Source organism: Martes martes, assembly GCF_963455335.1.
Source record: "Martes martes genome assembly, chromosome: 14".
Classification (NCBI taxonomy): domain Eukaryota; kingdom Metazoa; phylum Chordata; class Mammalia; order Carnivora; family Mustelidae; genus Martes; species Martes martes.
This window is the reverse complement of record NC_137902.1, coordinates 24,576,729-24,594,982: the sequence shown is the minus strand read 5'-3', so window position 1 is coordinate 24,594,982 and position 18,254 is coordinate 24,576,729. Positions and strand designations below refer to the sequence as shown.

The 18,254-nt window shown below is 37.5% G+C and overlaps 1 protein-coding gene across 1 annotated transcript in view; it reads right to left on the bottom strand.

Annotated features, from left to right (window-relative positions):
• The window catches only part of CFAP43 (cilia and flagella associated protein 43), a gene marked incomplete at both ends in the record, with an annotated part of 102,198 nt that overhangs the window by 5,414 nt on the left and 78,530 nt on the right, over window positions 1-18,254 (bottom strand). The window contains 7 exons of the mRNA XM_080822915.1: window positions 4,141-4,300; window positions 5,283-5,395; window positions 6,546-6,759; window positions 8,701-8,789; window positions 10,254-10,340; window positions 12,607-12,714; window positions 15,450-15,569. Of these exons, the coding sequence (XP_080679041.1) occupies window positions 4,141-4,300; window positions 5,283-5,395; window positions 6,546-6,759; window positions 8,701-8,789; window positions 10,254-10,340; window positions 12,607-12,714; window positions 15,450-15,569 (891 nt within the window). The remainder of the gene's footprint in view (window positions 1-4,140; window positions 4,301-5,282; window positions 5,396-6,545; window positions 6,760-8,700; window positions 8,790-10,253; window positions 10,341-12,606; window positions 12,715-15,449; window positions 15,570-18,254) is intronic.

Below are 18,254 nucleotides of genomic sequence, written 5' to 3'. Positions count from 1 at the left end.
TGGAATGGCTTTTTAAAAAATTTATTTATTACTTGAAAGAGAAGGAGAGAGAAAGAGAGAGCATGCATGGGAGGGGGGAGGGGCAGAGTGAAAGGGAAAAAGAGAATCTCCAGCAGACTCCTCACTGAGCAAGGAGCCAGATGTGGGGCTTGATCCCATGGCCTTGAGATCATGACCTGAGCTGAAATCAAGAGCTCAAGTTACCCAGGTGCCCCTCCATTAGAATGTTTTACATGCATCTCAATTTAACAAAGCCCAAAACTCTTTATGTCCCAGCCAAAGCTACATACGCCTAGTTCTTGTGTCAGTTAATGACATTATCATCTATCCAGTTGCTCAAAAGCCAACATTTTTTAATTTATTCTTGATCCTTCTCTTTATTATTCACATTGAATCCATCAGCATTTTTGATAATGATTTTTGCATTTACACTAACAACAAAATATGAAGGAGAATTTAAGATACTTTGAGAAAATAAAGCTGATGGAATTCCTCATTAGTAGACCTGCTGTATCTGAAATGCTAAAGGGAGTCCTTCAACCTGAAATCAAAAGGCACTAGACAGTAACTCAAAGTCATAAGAAGAAATTTTAAAAAAAGCTAAATTTAAAATGCAACTATACAGTCAACTATATAATAGTCAGTATTATTATATTCTTTGTTTGTAAGTACTCTTTTTTCCTCTATGATATAAAAGAAAAATGCACCAAACAGTAATAATAAATCTATGTTAATGGACATATAATGCATAAAGATATAATTTGTGACCATAACAACAGAAAAGGGGAGGGACAGAATTGTACTGGAGTAGAGTTTTATATACTAGTGAAATTAAGTTGGTGCTTATTTGAATTAGTTTGTCATAAAACTAAGATGTGGGGGCACCTGGGTGGCTCAGTGGGTTAAGCTTCTGCCTTCGGCTCGGGTCATGATCTCAGGGTCCTGGGATCGAGCCCCACATCAGGTTCTGGGGGAGCCTGCTTCCCTCTCTCTCTCTGCCTGCTGCTCTGCCTACTTGTAATCTCTCTCTGTCAAATAAATAAATAAAATCTTAAAAAAAAATAAAACTAAGATGTGAATTTTAATTCCCATAGTAGCCACTGAGGAAACAACTACAATGCATATAGAAAAGTAAAAGACAAGGGGATCAAAATGGTACTCTGCAAAAAAACCAACTATATATAAAACAAGACAATAATGGAGGGATTTAGGAACCAGAAAATATGATAGAAAACAAATAACAAAATAGTAAATTCCTTTTTTTTTTAACTAGCCATTACTTTAAAATGTAAATGGATTAAACTCTATAAGTAAAAGGCAGAGATAGGCAAAATGGATTAAAAAATGATCCAATGATATTCTGTCTAGAAGAGACTCACTTTAGATTCAGTGAAACAAACAACATGAAAATGAAAGGATGGAAAGATACCATCTGTGCAAATTGTAATCAAAGGATAGCTGGGGTGGCTATACTAATACCACACAAGCACATTATTTGCCGATAAGAAGCCAATTCTTCAAGAAGATATAACAATTATAAACACGTATGCACTAAAAACAGAGCCCCCAAATATATGAAACAAAAACCAATAGAATTGAAGGAGAAATGGTTGCATAATAATAACTGGAGATTTCCATCCGGCTTTCAATAATGAATAGAACAAGTATACAGAATATCAATAAGGAAATAGAGGATTTAAACAACATTATAAACTAATTAGACCTAAAAGACATAGATAGAACAGACACTCAATAATAGCAGAATACACATTCTTTGCAATTGCGAGTGGAACATTCTCAGGTATAGACCATATGTTAGGTCATAAAATGAATCCTAATAAATTTTAGAAGATTGAAATCATATAAAACATTTGTTGTGACCACAAGGTAATAGAACTAGAAATCAATAACAGAAAGAAAAGAGGAATGTTCACAAAATATGTAGAAATTAAATGACACCTTTAAAAATAATCGGTCAAAGAAGAAGTCACAAAGGATATCAGAAAATACTTTGAAATGAATGAGAATGAAAACGTAATATACCAAAACTTATGAGATTCATCAAAACCAGTATTCAGAGGGAAACTTATAGCTATAAGCACCTATGTTAAAAAAGGAAAATGATCTCAAGTCAATAATCTAATGTTATACCTTATAGGATCATCAAAAGAAGACCAAACTTAACTCAAAGCCAGTAGAAGGAAGGAGATAGAAGATTAGAGATAAATGAAATAGAAAATAGGAGAAAAACAGAGAGAATGAATGAAACCAAAATCTTTGAAGTCAAAATTGACAAACCTTCAGCTAGAATCAGAAAAAGGAGAAAAGAACTCAATTTTCTAAAATCAGAAATAAAATCAAGGACATTACTACTAACCTTACAGAATTTAATAAGATTATAACAGATTATATATTATATATATTATATATTATATAACAGATTACTCTGAACAATTGTACGCCAACAAATTAGATAAACTTAGGTGAAACATTCTAGAAATACACAAACCACAAAAACTGACTCAAAGAGTAACAGAAAATCTGAATAAAATATACTAACTAAATATTGAATCTGAATAAAACCTTACAACAAAATAAAAAGCCCAAGACCAGAAGGCTTCACTGGTGAATTCTACCAAATATTCAAAGAAGAATTAATGCCAATCCTTCTCAAGCTCCTTAAAGAAATATAAGAGGAATGAACACTTCCAAACTCATACTACAAGACCAGAATTACCCTGATGTCAAAGCCAGACAAGGACACCACAAGAAAAGAAAATTACAGGCTCATATCCCTGATGGAAACAGATGCATAAGTCCTTAATAAAATATTAGCAAACCAAATTCAACAGCATGTTAAAAGGATTGTATACCCATACACACACTCCTAGGCATATATTCAAACTGCTGAAAACCAGGATAAAGAGAAAAGCCCACAGGAAGACATATTACATTAAGAGGAACAAAGATTTAAAAATACATAGTAGACTTCTTGTCAGAAACTCAGTAAGTCAGAAGAAAATGAACACATTTATAGTGAAAAGGATGAGGGAAAAAGAGAAAAAAAACCCGCCAGTCCAGGGAACCTAGCAAACTATCAACAATGAAGGTAAATCAAAGACAATTTCAGACAAAGAAAAACTCAGAGAATTTAATACAGACAAACTTGCAATTCAGTTAAAAGAAATTCTTTAAGCAGAAGATATATGGTATAAGACAGACACTTTACTCCACACAAAGAAGATCTCTTGAAATAGTGAAAATGAAAGAAAATTGAAAATGCTTTCTTCTTATTTTTCATCACTCTAAAAGATAATTATCTAAAGCAAAAATGATGACAGTATTTTGTGGATTTGGAGTATTTATAAAAGTAAAAGGTATGGCAACATTAGCATGTAATTCCCAAACAGTACAAAATCCCCAAATATTTGGAAATTAAATAACATTTCTAAATAGCCCATAAGTCTAAAAGGAAGTTACATGGGAAATTAGAAAATATTTTAAATGGAAAGAAAATGAAAACACAAAATATCAAAATTTGCATAATATAACTATAATCATGCTTAGAGACAAATTTGTAACATTAAATGCTTATATTAGAAAATAAGCAAGGTTTGAAATCAGTGAGCTAATCTTATCTAAAATTATCATTAGATAATTAGATTGAGCTTAACAAAATGATGGCACATTAGAATGAAAATTATCTTTGTAGTGCTGAACTTCTTATACCTTAGAATCATCTGGGAGGCTTTTAAAAAATGCCATGCCTCAGGGTGGGGCCTGGACACATTTGTAAAGTTCTTCCGGTGATTCTAATGTACAGCCAGAGTTAGGAAACACTGATTTAACTGAATGAAAATGATTTATCATGGAAATGGGAGAATAATGAACAAATTTGGTACAGCAGGTTATATGTTGGCTTTCTTCTTAAAAAATGATAATTATGGGGCGCCTGGGTGGCTCAGTGGGTTAAAGACTCTGCCTTCAGCTCAGGTCATGATCCCAGGGTCCTGGGATCAAGCCCTGCATCGGGCTCTCTTCTCAGCGGGGCTCTCTTCTCCCTCTCTGCCTGCCTCTCTGCCTACTTGTGATCTCTGTCTGTCAAATAAGTAAAATCTTTAAAAAAAAAGTAATAATTACCCGAATCACAGAATTCAAGTCTTCAATTATGCTCTTGTTGATAAGAATTGCATCAGGATACTCCAGCAATAACTGAAAATTTTCCAGCTCCACTTGTCCTTGTTTAAGGAGAACTTGGATAGTCAAATTCAACTGGAATCTCACTTTTTCTTCCTGTAATCTACATTGAAAAAACTTCAAAGTAAGTAGTTGTAATATACTTATATTTCAAACTTCATCTATTATTTGAGAACCTAAAACTCAAACTTAATTTTCAACTTGAATTTCAAACTTAAGCTGAAGGAAAACCTGCTAGAGATTAACACAGAATATCTTTTCCTGATGATGAGCTTTCTTGGAGGTCTCTATGATACCTCATCTTGTTGATACGGAATTACACTTGGGCTGCTCAAAGAATGGCATGGACAGAAATGCAGTCACAAAGTTTCACTTTATGATTAAGAAAAGATTAATATAACTTTGGTTGTAAGTGGAAAAAAATTGAGATGCTACCAAATAACACAGCTATTGAAGTTCTGACTTTATGTATTGACTTCTGATATTTTATTAACGATGTTTAATCTGTATGCTACTTATATCTATTTCTGGCTAAGTCCCATTCCTCCTTAGAGCCTAAATCTGAGGATGATGTATAATGATGAATTTGGGAACACCAGAGAAGCATTTATCAAGGTGGCTGCAAAAATGGAAAAAGTGAAGCAAAACTTAGAACAGTACCCCAATCACTCAACAAAATACAAGCTCTCTTAAAGAAAAAGATATTTGCTGGTTAGTTGCCTACATGGGAATTTCTTGGATATCTGCTTAATTTTCCACAGAGTTTGCTTGTGTGGCTTGAGCCCAAAAGTGCTGACTAGCAGAAACAAATTCTTTGTACTGTATTTATGTGGAAGGAGCAGGTTAAAAAACAGTAAGGTTTTCCCCAAACTTGCCTCTTTCTAATAAGAGCAATGGAACCTATAGGTAAGTTCCATTCTCAAGCAAGGTCTTTTGTAACAAAATGCACTTTTTCAAAAAGAATTTATAAAGCCCGACAAGAGAGACCAGTCTGTGCAGCGAGTAGGCTTTCTCCCCCCATGACAACACAAACTAACTTAGTCCTAGCTTAGACTCTGTGTAAATGAATGAAAAGTTCAAATTACACCATCTGTTCATGGAACACTTTTTCAATTTCCTGTTGCAACTTCTCATCATCCTCTGTTCTCCTCCGGAGGAAAGTTATCATTTCCATTAAGCCAGCCGCTTTCTGCTTTACCTGAAGGAACCAAACCACAAACATCTTAGAGCATATGGGGCTTTGGAGATAAAAGCAAATTAATTTTAAAGAACTTAAGAAAACATAGATGTTTTATTTAGTTACAAAGCCTTAACAAGTCTTTCTAGGAGAGTAGTAAAATTTAAAATTTAAAATTTAGATCCCTGCCATTATGTAATATACGGTACCTAAAATTTACATGGCACATTCTGTGAATATTTCGAAAAATATTCAATTTGCTTCTCACTAAAAACAAATATGCAAGAAAATATAATTTTCCTTATGTCTTATTTTACAATTTGTTCTCGTCATTTCAGATAAAATGATAAAATTATAGATTCCTGAGCAAAACTATGCCAGTCTGAAGTTTGTGGCACTGAATTTAGGGAATTTTGGGGGAGGGGAGGCCCTGGGTGGCTAAGGAACAGCAAAAGGAACGAATCTTTTCCCAATTAATACATTCTCAAATTGTTACATTTGCCACATTAAAAAAAATATTCTAGCAATATAAAGTAAGTTCCAGTGAAATACATTCTAATCTGTGCAAAAAGGGCTGAGGACAACTCAAGACCAGGGCAGAGAGAAAGGCAGCTGTGTCTATGACAGTGCTGCCCAAGAGAAATACAATGTGAGCCACAAATACGAGCCACATATTTAATTTTCAATTTTGCAGGAGTCACAGCATAAAAAGTGAAATGAAACAGGTGAAACTAATTTCACTAATATATTTTATTTATACAATTTATCCCAAACATCGCTTCAACTGTAATGAATATAAAAAAACGTTGAGACATTTCCATTCCTTTTTCATAATAAGACTGCTAAATCTATGTCTATTTTCTACTTACAACATGTCTCAACCAGGACTGGCTACATTATTTTAAGTAAATAATAACTACATGTGGCTAGGGGCAACTATTTTGGACAACATAGGCTTATAAGTATACACCTATACTTAGCCCTCAATGCCATTAAGTTTAATATTTTATCTCATCGTTATTATTACTAGTGTTACTAACTACTATCCTAGCAGGAAAACCTAAATAATTAGCATTTCTGGAAGCTGTGATCACTAGAAACTACATATTTGATATTAGTATACTAAGTGAAATGATATTGAAATGGAATAAAATAAAATGTTAGTATATACTTTCTGTTCATTTTCCACTTTTGCTCGTCTGGTCACGCAGAAATGATCCCAGACTGAGGGGTCCAGGCCTTCGGGCATGTTATTAATATTGTCCAAGTCATCCATGGCTTTCATTAACTGAACAAATGCATCCTTATTCAATTTCCCAGATTCTTGTCGCTCTCCAAAAGGCACAATACTGGCCGTATCTGAGTGCATTTTTTGTTTGTGAATCCTGGTATTACCAATAAAAACCCATCAACCTTTCATATTCTCACACACAAGAAATCAAAGTTAAATTATACAACTCTTAGCATCAGTATGACATTGCATGACATTTTCTTTTGGCAAGTGGAGGCTGGTGGGTGGATTTTTCCAAAGAGAAAAGCACCCACTTTGACCTTCCATACTCCCTGGATGCCCAGGCATGACCTTGGCTGGCCTATTGATGTCTCTGACTGTTGTCAGCACTGGCAGCTTTACCTGCACTAAAGAAATCTCCCTTCTGTGATTTTAAGCAGGCAAGTAAATGCCCAAGGGGAGTGTGGATAATCCCTGGTTATGTCCCACATATTCTCTGCTAGTATCCTTTTTGCAGATGAGTAGCCTGGAATATTTCTGATATAAACTGAACTGGAAAAGCACCTTTTAAAATCTACATTAAAGATGTAGCCAACCAAAGATTTGTACCAGACACTTATTATCCGGAAGCTTTTCAATATGCTGTGAAGTTACTATTGTTATCCTCTTTCTCTAGATGAAGAAAGCCTGAGAGAAGCTATTGGTCCAAGACCACAGATCTGATAGATGGTAGAGTTAGGATTTAAAGCTAATTCTGTTTGACAATAAAGCTTATGCTCTTTCCACTGCTGCCTCCCAATATGTGGGAAGTGTTGCTTCTTTCTTCATAAGACTTATTATGACTCACTCCTTTAAAAATAGGGAAACCAAGATATGAGTCATGTTTTAGGTTGAATTTCCTGGGTTGCGTGTAACCTGTTAAAAGGGAGAGAATATGAGCTTATGCCTTTGTAACAAATTCTATGGTTTCTAGCTTATCTTCCATTGAAATTTATGGAAATCCGAGTATGTAAAACTTTGGAAATCTGTGAAATGAATTCTAATGCTACTCTGAGTATGAAACCCTGATTATTTTCGAACCCTTTTTGATAATGGTTATTTTCAATCATTTATATTGGCATTTTCCAAACTTTGTCTTGAACACAATCACATGATATGTTCTGAATGGCCAAATAAGTTTGGAAAATACTGCTTACTCTATTTTTTTTTTTTTTTTTTGAGAGAGCATGCATGTGTACTTATGAGTGGTAGCGGGGAGGGAGAGGGAGAGAATTTTTTTTTTAATATTTGTTTATTTATTTGACAGAGAGAGAGAGACAGAGAAAGAACACAAGCAGGGGAAGTAGGAGAGGGAGAATCAGGCTCCCCTGAGCAGGGAGCCCGACGTGGGGCTTGATCCCAGGACCCTGGGATCATGACATGAGCTGAAGGCAGATGCTTAATGACTGAGCCACCCAGGCACTCCGAGAGAGAGAGAATCTGAAGCAGGCTCTACACTCAGTGCTGAGCCTGACTTGGGGCTCAATCACATGACCCTGAGATCATGACCTGGGCCAGAATCAAGTATCAGATGCTTAACCAACTGAGACGTCCAGATACCCCTCTATTTTTTATACTTGGAGATCCAAAGGCCAAAAACAAGTTCTGAGAAATTCTTTAGTAAACTGTTTAACTTTTTCTTTTAACCCAGGATTTTATCAAACACATTTTATCCTGGTAGCTTTTTACATGTAATCCCAGTTCATACAACAAGGGCCTCATATTTACTAGAACACACCTTGGGAAAAACTATAGATCTGTATAACATCAATATTTTAAGAGGAATTACTTTCATAGGACTATGATAGCACAATGCTTACCTAGATACTTACCTTTTTGAATAATGAAATCATTTTACTTCATTGTTTACCTTAAGATGTATGAATAGTCTAAAAAACTCCTGAGTTATGATAAAGACACTTGAACGTTTTCACATAAAAGATGTTACACTGAATATTTCTATCTAGTTGGGATTGAAAAAGCCAAAATCTAACAACACTCCTCTTCATTTACAAACTTTTTTTCTCAGAAAAATGATAGTAAAGGAGAAACAAACCTTGGCCGGCGTTTAAAAAGTTTGTAGAGTGTATCCACCTGATGGCTGGGAATTTCGGAAAATTCTTTTTTAAAGCTGCGATCTAGAACCTAAGGATAGAGAGATTATTGCTTGGATTGCAACTCTTTTCAGAAGCCCTTTCTTTGTTGACAATACTTTTCAAAATACAGGATTGAATCACTTTGATTTTAAAAAGCCATGAAAATTTGGTTTGTAAAGTAGCCTTATTTGAGTGTAACCCTTGCTATGCAAGGATCTTCAAAGATTTATTTTGAATAGAAAGTATCTCTGTGAATTACAAATATTATTTCAAATAAGGTTCTAGAAATCATTCAGAACTAAAATTTTCACAAAATAATATTTACCAGTAAAATATGCAAGGGATTATATTCTATTCTTTATGTTTTTTCTATCCTGTTCTTTTCCATTATAAAACTACTGGTCATACATATGATCCAATAATTCCACTATTAGGTATTAACCCAAGGAATACGAAAACACTAATTCAAAAAGATATATGTACCCCTATATTTATTGCAGCATTATTTATAGTAGCCAAATTTTGGAAGCAATACAAGTGCCCATCAATAGATAGACGGATAAAGATTATATGATGGCATATTACTCAGCCATAAAAAGAATGAAATCTTGTCATTTGCAACAACAAATGGACCTAGATGGACCTAGAGGGTATCATGTTAAGTGAAGTAGGTCAGAAAAAGATGAATGAATTCACTTATAAATGGAAATAAGAAACAAAAGAAATGAACAAAGAAAAAAAGATACATGAAAAACCATACTCTTAAATATAGAGAACAAACTGATGGTTACCACAGGTGGGTGGGGGGTATTAAGTGAAATAGGTGATGGGGATTAAGAATATACTTATCACGACCTATACATAATGCATAGAACTGAGCAATATATAGAATTGTTGAATCATTATATTATACATCTGAAACTAATATAATACCATATATTAATTATATTGGAATTAAGTTTTATTTATTTATTTTTTTAAAAAATTTATTTATTTGATAGAGAGAGAGCACAAGTAGGCAGAGAGGCAGGCAGAGAGAGAGAGAAGGGGAAGCAGGCTCCCTGCTGAGCAGAGAGCCTGATGCGTGGCTCGATGTGGGGCTTGATCCCAGGACCTTGAGATCATGACCTGAGCTGAAGGCAGAGAGGCTTAACCCACTGAGCCACCCAGGTGCCCCTGGAATTAAGTTTTTAAAAATTCTGCTCATAGCCTACTAAATTGATTGCATGACCAACTAGTGGGGACCACAACTTAAAGTTTGAGAAGCCCTAAGGTCTAGGTGAGTGCTCTCTTTTTTTGTACAAGGGAAAATTTAAACCAGACAAGTTACAAAAATTTATTTTGCACACTGATTATCAGAAATATACAATGGCTCAGAGTGAAGTTCACTGATAACTGAGAATTGTAGCAGGATAGAATCTATAAGGAAGTTAAATTACATCCCTTTTAATCTTCCCCAAATTGAAGCAGCAACGCTATTGCATTGGTGAATGGGTAAGACAATGGTTCTCACTTTGTCTTCTGCCAACAAGTTGTCATAGTGTTCCTTGTACACATCAAGGTCTTCTCTGGCTTTCTGGATGGCCTCTGAAGTCTGGTTCTATAATAACATCAAGAAGAGGCAACTGGAACTGAGTTTTTTCAGGATAAACAAACATACTGGGATACTAAGAATAAGAAATTTCCTAATACAAGATAAATGAATCAGTGAAATATCCATTACAGATAACATTCATAGCAGAAAATAAATCAATTGGAGACTTTGAAAGAAAAAACATCTAATCACCTGTTTCTAAGTATAACCAGCTATGTGAGAGTGTAAGTGACTGTGGAGCAGGGAAGTCTGATGATGAAATTGCACAGACTTGGGATTCACATGGCCTGGCTTCTGAGAAATTGAATATATAAACAGATAATGGCCAGACCATATATACAAACAGAACTCTGACCCACAATCCCTGTAGCAACAAGGTGGGAAACTAAACCATATCCTCAGCAGCGATCAGTCCCAGACTGCCAGGATTTCATCAGTAACTTTCAGCCTTTCCTAATTTTTGCCAAAATTTCCAGTTTAGGACCAAACAGAGAAAGCCGAATATGCTCCTCAAATTAATCACATAGGTTGCCTGTCTTCTAACTAACTTGCCCCTGGCTTCCCTATGCCGACAACTTTCTTTTTTTTTTAAAGATTTTATTTACTTATTTCACAGAGAGAGAGAGACAGAGCACAAGCAAGCATGAGTGGGGGCAGGGGAAGCAGAGGGAAAGGGAGAAGCTGACTCCTCACTGAGCAGGGAGCCCCCTGGGGCTTGATTCCAGGACCCCAGGATCACAACCTGAGCCAAAGGCAGATGGTTAACCGACTGAGACACCCAGGCACCCTCCCCACCCCATGTCAGCAACTTCTAATCAGAGTGCACCTGAACCCTTCTCTTCCTTCCATTATATAGCTTTCCCATCCCTGTGTCTGCCTTTGAGTGTCCACCAAACACAAGTAATGGTGGCTGACTTTTAAACTCGATCAAGTTCACAATAAGTAGTTGGCTTATTCTTATTTGGATGGTCTTCATTTATTTTCACAGTTCCAATTCCTGCTATTTTACTTTCTAATGGGTGACAGGCATGTTACCAGCCTCTCTGAGATGGTCTCTTCACCCGTGAAAGGAATCCGGTTCCTTACAGGGTTGTTATGAGTAGGACTGCCTTCATGGACTTGAAGCAAAAACTAAGTTCATATGTCATATATATGATACCTTAAATCATTCATTCATAAATGTTCTTTATTAATACTACTAATAAAAGCTGAATCTTTTGTTTTGTTTCATTATTATTATTATTATTACTAATTTATTTTTTAATCAGAGAGAGTGAACCCAAGCAGGCAGGGGGAGTGGCAGGCAGAGGGTGAGGCAGGCTTCCCACTGAGCAAGGAGCCAGATGAGGGACTTGATCCTAGGACCTTAGGATCACAACTGAGCCAAAGGCAGCCACTTAACCAGCTGAGCCACCCAGGTATCCAAAAGCCACCCAGGTGTCCAAAATCTTTTTGAAAAATATTATGTGACAATCATTTTGCATTCATTTCATCTCTAATGAAACGTATCTATTCATGCTATTTACTAGAGTTTTCTTGAATATGACAGTTTTTCATTCTATAAGCTAACACATTACTTACATGTTTAGTAAAACTTAGGGTTCCAAATGATCCGGAGAGAACAATATTCTCAGAGCAGAGCTTGCTGCATAACCTAAAAGGTTTACGCCTTGTCCAAGGTCCCACAGTGTCACAGCCAGTCAGCGGTTAAAAGTGGGTCCTTTCAACCATGAAGCTATGTTGTGGCATTTTATAAACCATATGTCATATGAAAGTCACATGGTTCTTTTGACTAAATGATTACAGATGCAGAATCCCATAACTTCAGTAACAGATAAGAGCAGGTACTTTCCCCTGACCCTGGAGCCAAGTCCCTGCCAGGGAGCCAAGGAAGACACACAGCTGAGAGGAATGTGAAAGGAAGGGTCTAGGTGTGTGAGCTCTTGTTTTGTGTGAGTGTGTGTGTGTGTATTTTTTTTTTTAACATATATAGATTTTATTTATTTATTTGGGAGAGAGAGAACATGAGCAGGGGGAGGGGCAAAGGAAGAGGGACAAGTAGATTCTTGTGCTGAGCTCCGCCTGACCTGAGGCTGGATACGAGGCTTGATCCCAGGAACCCAGGCTCGATCCCAGGACCCCAAGACCGTGACCTGAGCTAAAGGGAGACATTTAACTGATTATGATACCCAGGCACCCCTGAGAGCTTGTTAAACAAGGAGCACGTCTGTCAGAAAATCCTTTTATTCAAGATATCAGATACTATCCTTACTTTCTCCTCCTGTTTCCTTGTAAGGTAGTTGTTTAGGAATGCTTCTCTGGAGCTTATTTCTTCATCCAACAGTAAAGAAAATACAAGATTATTTATTTTCAGTTCCTCCTGTAGAAATATTTAAAAAGGTGATCAGTACATGCATTTGAGAAAGGATTTTCTGCTGAGGTCATAGACTTGACACTCATCAAGCAGGTTAATGACATACAAATAAGAGAAATTCTTTTTAAGAAAAAGGGAATATAGGCTGTAGCACTAATGACTCAGTTATTTTAACTTTTCATCTTTTCACTGTAAGATAAAACATATATACAGAAAAATACATAAGACCATGTACAGTTTAATGAGTTATTATAAAGGTAAAGCACACTTGGGATCACCACACCGTTCAAGAAATAGAACTTTCCCATCCCAGAAGCCCCTTCCATGTGTCCCCTCCACAGTCTCAACCCTGGTAGTAACTACTTTCCCAACATTCATAGTAATCACGCCCTTGTGTTTCTTTATGGTTTTATTACCCACGTATATCTCTGTAGGCACTACAGCATCACCTGTCCATTTAAAAATTGTCACATTTTAAAAAATCTCTTATAATCCAGTTTCCCTTCCACCCCTTTCCTTTCCTCACATTTTCTTGCAGTTTTACCTAGTCTGGGTTTTGAAATCTGCATACTTACAGTGATTTCATCAGTATCCTTCATGTCATGTACTTCCTGAAAACTGGCAGCTGATCAGAGGCCTGATCAAACACATGTTTGATCCTTTTGGCAATACCGTAGGTGATACTATGTTCTTTGATCAGTACACATATATTAGGGTGTCTGCCTTTTCGTGATGTTAGTAACTTAGACACTCCGTGCCCAGGCCCATTAATCTATGGAGAGTTGCAGGATGGTGATATTCTATTCCTATTGTTCCTTTTTCACTTATTAAAATTCTTTTATAAATAGACCGATGCTTCTCCTTATCTGCAATGTAGTTACCTAGTAGTACAGTTCACATAGGAAGGTGGAATCACTACTTGATGGTCTCTATCAGTTTTTACATAATGAATTTGTTGTTATCCTCTGAAGGTGAATGGTAGGCGTTCTTCTTTTTAAAATAATTACAAATTAACAAATTTGAACACCTTTTGTGGGTTTCAGATAATGGCAATGATTATCATTATTGAATCTTAAATTATTCCCTTCAGGGGAGCTTTTATTTTTTGTTTTTATTTTTTTAAAGATTTTTATTTATTTATTTATTTGACAGAGAGAGATCACAAGTAGGCAAGAGAGGCAGGCAGAGCGGGGGTGGGGGAAGCAGGCTCCCTGCTGAGCAGAGAGCCCGATGCTGCGATGTGGGGTTCCATCCCAGGACCTTGGGATCATGACCTGAGCCGAAGGCAGAGGCTTTAACCCACTGAGCCACCCAGGAGCCCTAGGGGAGCTTTTAAAGTTGGCTCCTGAGTCCTTTGGATAATACCTGCTAGTCTTTGACAGTTTCCTCATTATCTTGTATGAAAAGATGTTCTGAGCTTGTCTTTTTAAAATAACAGCTTTATTAAGACATATTTCATAAATCATTCATTTCATACAAGTCAGGGTTCATCCATATTGTACTATGTATTAGTACTTTTTATCGCCAAATAATATTCCATTATACGGATAAGCCATATTTTATTTAACTATATGTAGTTGTTGGACATTTAGATTGTTTCCATTTTTTTGGGCATTAGGACTAATCTGGCTCTTATGACTAGTGCTAGGGCATTTATTCCCAATGTCCTCCCACCCAACTACCATATACACACTCACTCCCTGTGGGGCCAATGGTTATGTTCTGTCTATGGTCACGACTCCTGAGGAGCAGACCCTCTCTCAAGGCCATAGGTCTTCCTTTGCCTCTTTAGCTCTAGAGAGGTTACTGCCTTCCTGCTATTTCTAATCTCTAAGTTTTCACCATTCCTTGCTGTTTCCCCTTAACCCTGAGAGTCCTTGCATTAAACCCTCTTAAATGTAACTCTTTAAGTGTACCATTCCTGTTGGGACCCTGAGGACAGAGACAACCTCCTAGAGGTTGGGAACCTAGAGGTTCTCTTATCTTCTCTCATCTTTTTTGCCTGACCCGCTTGCTTTGGGAGACACATATAAAATTTTGAGATCTCGTATTTCTCAAAATATCATTATTCTCCTCTTATACTCAGTTGATAGTCTGGCCAGGAATAGAATCCAATGTTAGGAATAATTTTTCCTCAGAATTTAAAGGCTTCATTCAATCCTTGATCTTCTTGCTTCTAGTTACTGTATACTTCATTTATATTTTTCCTGCTGGATCAAATTAAGCCAGATTTCTCATTGTATCTTTTGGGGGGCAGGTGGATTATTCATTCATTTAACATGTAGTATGAGCCCAGCCCTTTGTTAGTTGCTGGAGATACAGGAATGAATAAGACAGACTTCATGGAACTTATAGTTTGGGGAGCATTAAAAAGTAATGTCATATAAATTAAAATTCAGTTGCAATAAGTTTTAGAAAGTAAAAGAGCAGAGCACATACTAGGAGACTGCAGCCTAGTCTTGAGGAGCTGGCTTGTAAGTTGGGGCCTGCCGTACATAGCTGAGTAGACACAGGCCAGGAGGCAGAGCTGGGAGGAAGGAGCACTGAGGTGAGCTTGAGGCACCAGAGGAGGAAGCATGGCAGTGAGGGGGAGGGTGGCACAAGAGAGGCTGGAGCAGGAAGCAGGTCAGCATGAGCTAGAACATGGTGCCAGAAAGGCTGTTGGTCTTTTTCCTAAGAACAAAGAGAGGCCCTGGACGTTCCATAAAAGAAAGGGTCCTGTAAGTAAAGCTTTTACTTACCTGGTTGACAACCATCTCTGCCTTCACTCTCCTTTTAAAGAGTCTTTTCAAATGTTCATCAAAATTCTGTGTGCTTTCTTGAATGGAGTTTTGAAGTTTCTTCATTTCTGCCTCCAATGACTGGAAAGAAGTCAATAACAAAGTTAACATTTAGGAATATCAAATGCTCCAAGGAAGGGGTGTTCATATTTTGCTGCAAGGTAGGAGCTGGGGAGGACAGGCCTTGGGAAGTATCCTGGGTCCTTCACCTTCTTCAATCAGAGATGTTCCACTTAGATCTCTTTAATATATTTTGAATCTGAGATTTTTTTTTTAAAGATTTTATTTATTTATCTGACAGACAGAGATCACAAGTAGGCAGAGAGGCAGGCAGAGAGAGGTGGGAAGGCAGGCTCCCCGCCGAGCACAGAGCCCGATTCGGGGCTCGATCCCAGAACCTGGGATCATGACCTGGGCTGAAGGCAGCAGCTTTAACCCACTGAGTCACCCGGGCACCCCAAATCTGAGATTTTTGTTTTAAGAAGGTTATAGTGGGGGGAAAAAAAAGGAAATAACTAATCATGGCTAATGGCGCAGGCAGAGATAGGCCTAGTAAAACAAAATCTCTGGTGGTACATCACTGACAGGAACACTACATGAATCATGTTGTATCCTCCTCAGTGCTCCACATGAGGAGACATGACATTGGTTTGTTTCATTATTGGTGATGTTAACTGTGATCACTTGGTTAAGTAGTGTCTGCCAGTTTCTCTATTGTACAGTTACTGTTTTTCCATTTGTAATTAATTTGTGGGAAGATACTGAGAAACCATGTAAAAATCTCATCCCTCATCAAACTTTTATCCACCAGTTTTAGCATCCATTGATAATCCTTACTTGAATAAATTATTACAATAATGGTAATAATAGCATTATTATTTTAAATTTACTTTAAAAAGCCAAGTTCTGGGGTACCTGGGGGGCTCAGGTGGTTGTGTTCAGCTCTTTAAAAAAATTTTATTTACTTCTATTTTAAAATTATTTTATTATTATGTCCAACTAGCCCTTACTGAGTACATCATTAATGTGTCCAGCTCTTGATTTCAGCTCAGGTCATGATCTCAGGGTCATGAGACAGCCCTGCATCAGGCTTCATGCTGGATGTGGAGCCTGTTAAGATTTTCTCTCTCTCCCTCCCTCTGCCCCTCCCCTACTCCTCTTGCACACAAGTGTGTGCATGTGTGCATGCGTGCTCTCCCACTCTCTCCCTCTTTAAGTTTAAAAAAAAAAAAAAAAGGCCAAGTTCTGTCTATGCTCGTTTAATGAAGAGAGGGACTAATTCTGGGAAGGTGATGGAGAGAATTTAGCAAAATGTAGAGGCACTTGATGCAAGGATAAACACCACTCAAATTAAGCTAATTAAGCAATGAGAAAACATTAAAATAAAACAAATACAGGAAAAGCACACTGCAGGGTCAGTTTGCTTTTCATAATTTATGACACAATCTCATAGAAATGGAAAAAAATCCCAAAGACTGTGGGCCCAGTAGTTATGTATCAAGGCCATGTGTTCCTGGACAATGGAAGCACCATCACATGGCAAATGACCAAAGGCTCAGCCTGCTGAGACCAGACTGTCCAAGGGTCCAAAGCCCACCCTTCTCTCCAGTCTGAAAGGAACTCTTTTAGTGTTAGAATGGCGTTTTGCTCTGTGCTTCAAATGCTCCACATTATTCTCACTACAGGCTCTTCTCATGTGCTTTTCTATCTCTCTGATCTCCATTCTCTGCTCTTCAACCCGTCATTTTTCTCATTCTTCCAACTTGAGCATAAAAGCCACTTTTTCAAGTGAACCTACCTAGGGTCCTGTTTTAGGCACTACCTTGAGTCTTAGAAGCAAAACCTGGAACAGGATTCCAGTGTATGCAATTATTGGAGGGAGTGCTTTTTCAGAGATACCTGTAAAATGCGGAAGGGGAAGCAGGCAGGGAAGGAGCAGGAGCTGAGCAACAATGTGCTCTTAGGTGGCCCAGCCTTTACCTGATTCCTAGGGCTCAAGGGTAATGGAGAGGCTCTGCTGAGCTGTCCCAGTTTAGGCCAACTGGGCAGGACTTCTCTATCCTCGTCTCATCAGTCAGTTATAGGCTTTTTTGGATAGGGGCAGTAGGTATAACCTGGTATGCTCTAACAAGGATGCCCCCTTGATGAGCCAAGGACAAGGCATCAGAGGTCTCAGGTTTGAGCCTTTAGCTGCAGTACACACAGCAGTGAGGGGATGGGCACGCCAGCCTGAAAAGGGGACCTAGTGAAAACCAATGGCCCCAATCTACATCTGTGCCTCTATGTTTTATTGTCATAGATGGTAGCTGAACTTGTCCATCCTGATTCATCATACTGCAGTTAAAGAACTATTTTGTGAGTGTCCAGTTAATGTGTAACACCCTCCCCCCAAGACAATGAGCACCATGAGGGGGCAGGGCTGTGTCTGTCTACTCAGCAAGTGTTCCTTGGGAACCAAAAGAATATTTGTTAAAGAACCGGGCATCACTTTTCTTCTAACATTCCTGGGAAAATCTAATTTTAACTAAAACTGTATCAGATGCTGCAAAATGAGAAGCAGGGGAGATGAAAGGTGGGAGACTCAATAGGAGGGTGTGGATGAACAATGTGGAATCCATTAGACCAAGAATTTCTCCCAGCCCTGGACAAAAATATTGCCTACAATTTCAGAAGGTATTGTTGTAGTTGACAGACTAGGCTCTTAAGGGTGAAGGTGGTAGCTTTTCATCTGCAAATCACTAGGGCCTAGGAGAGTGTCTGGCACAT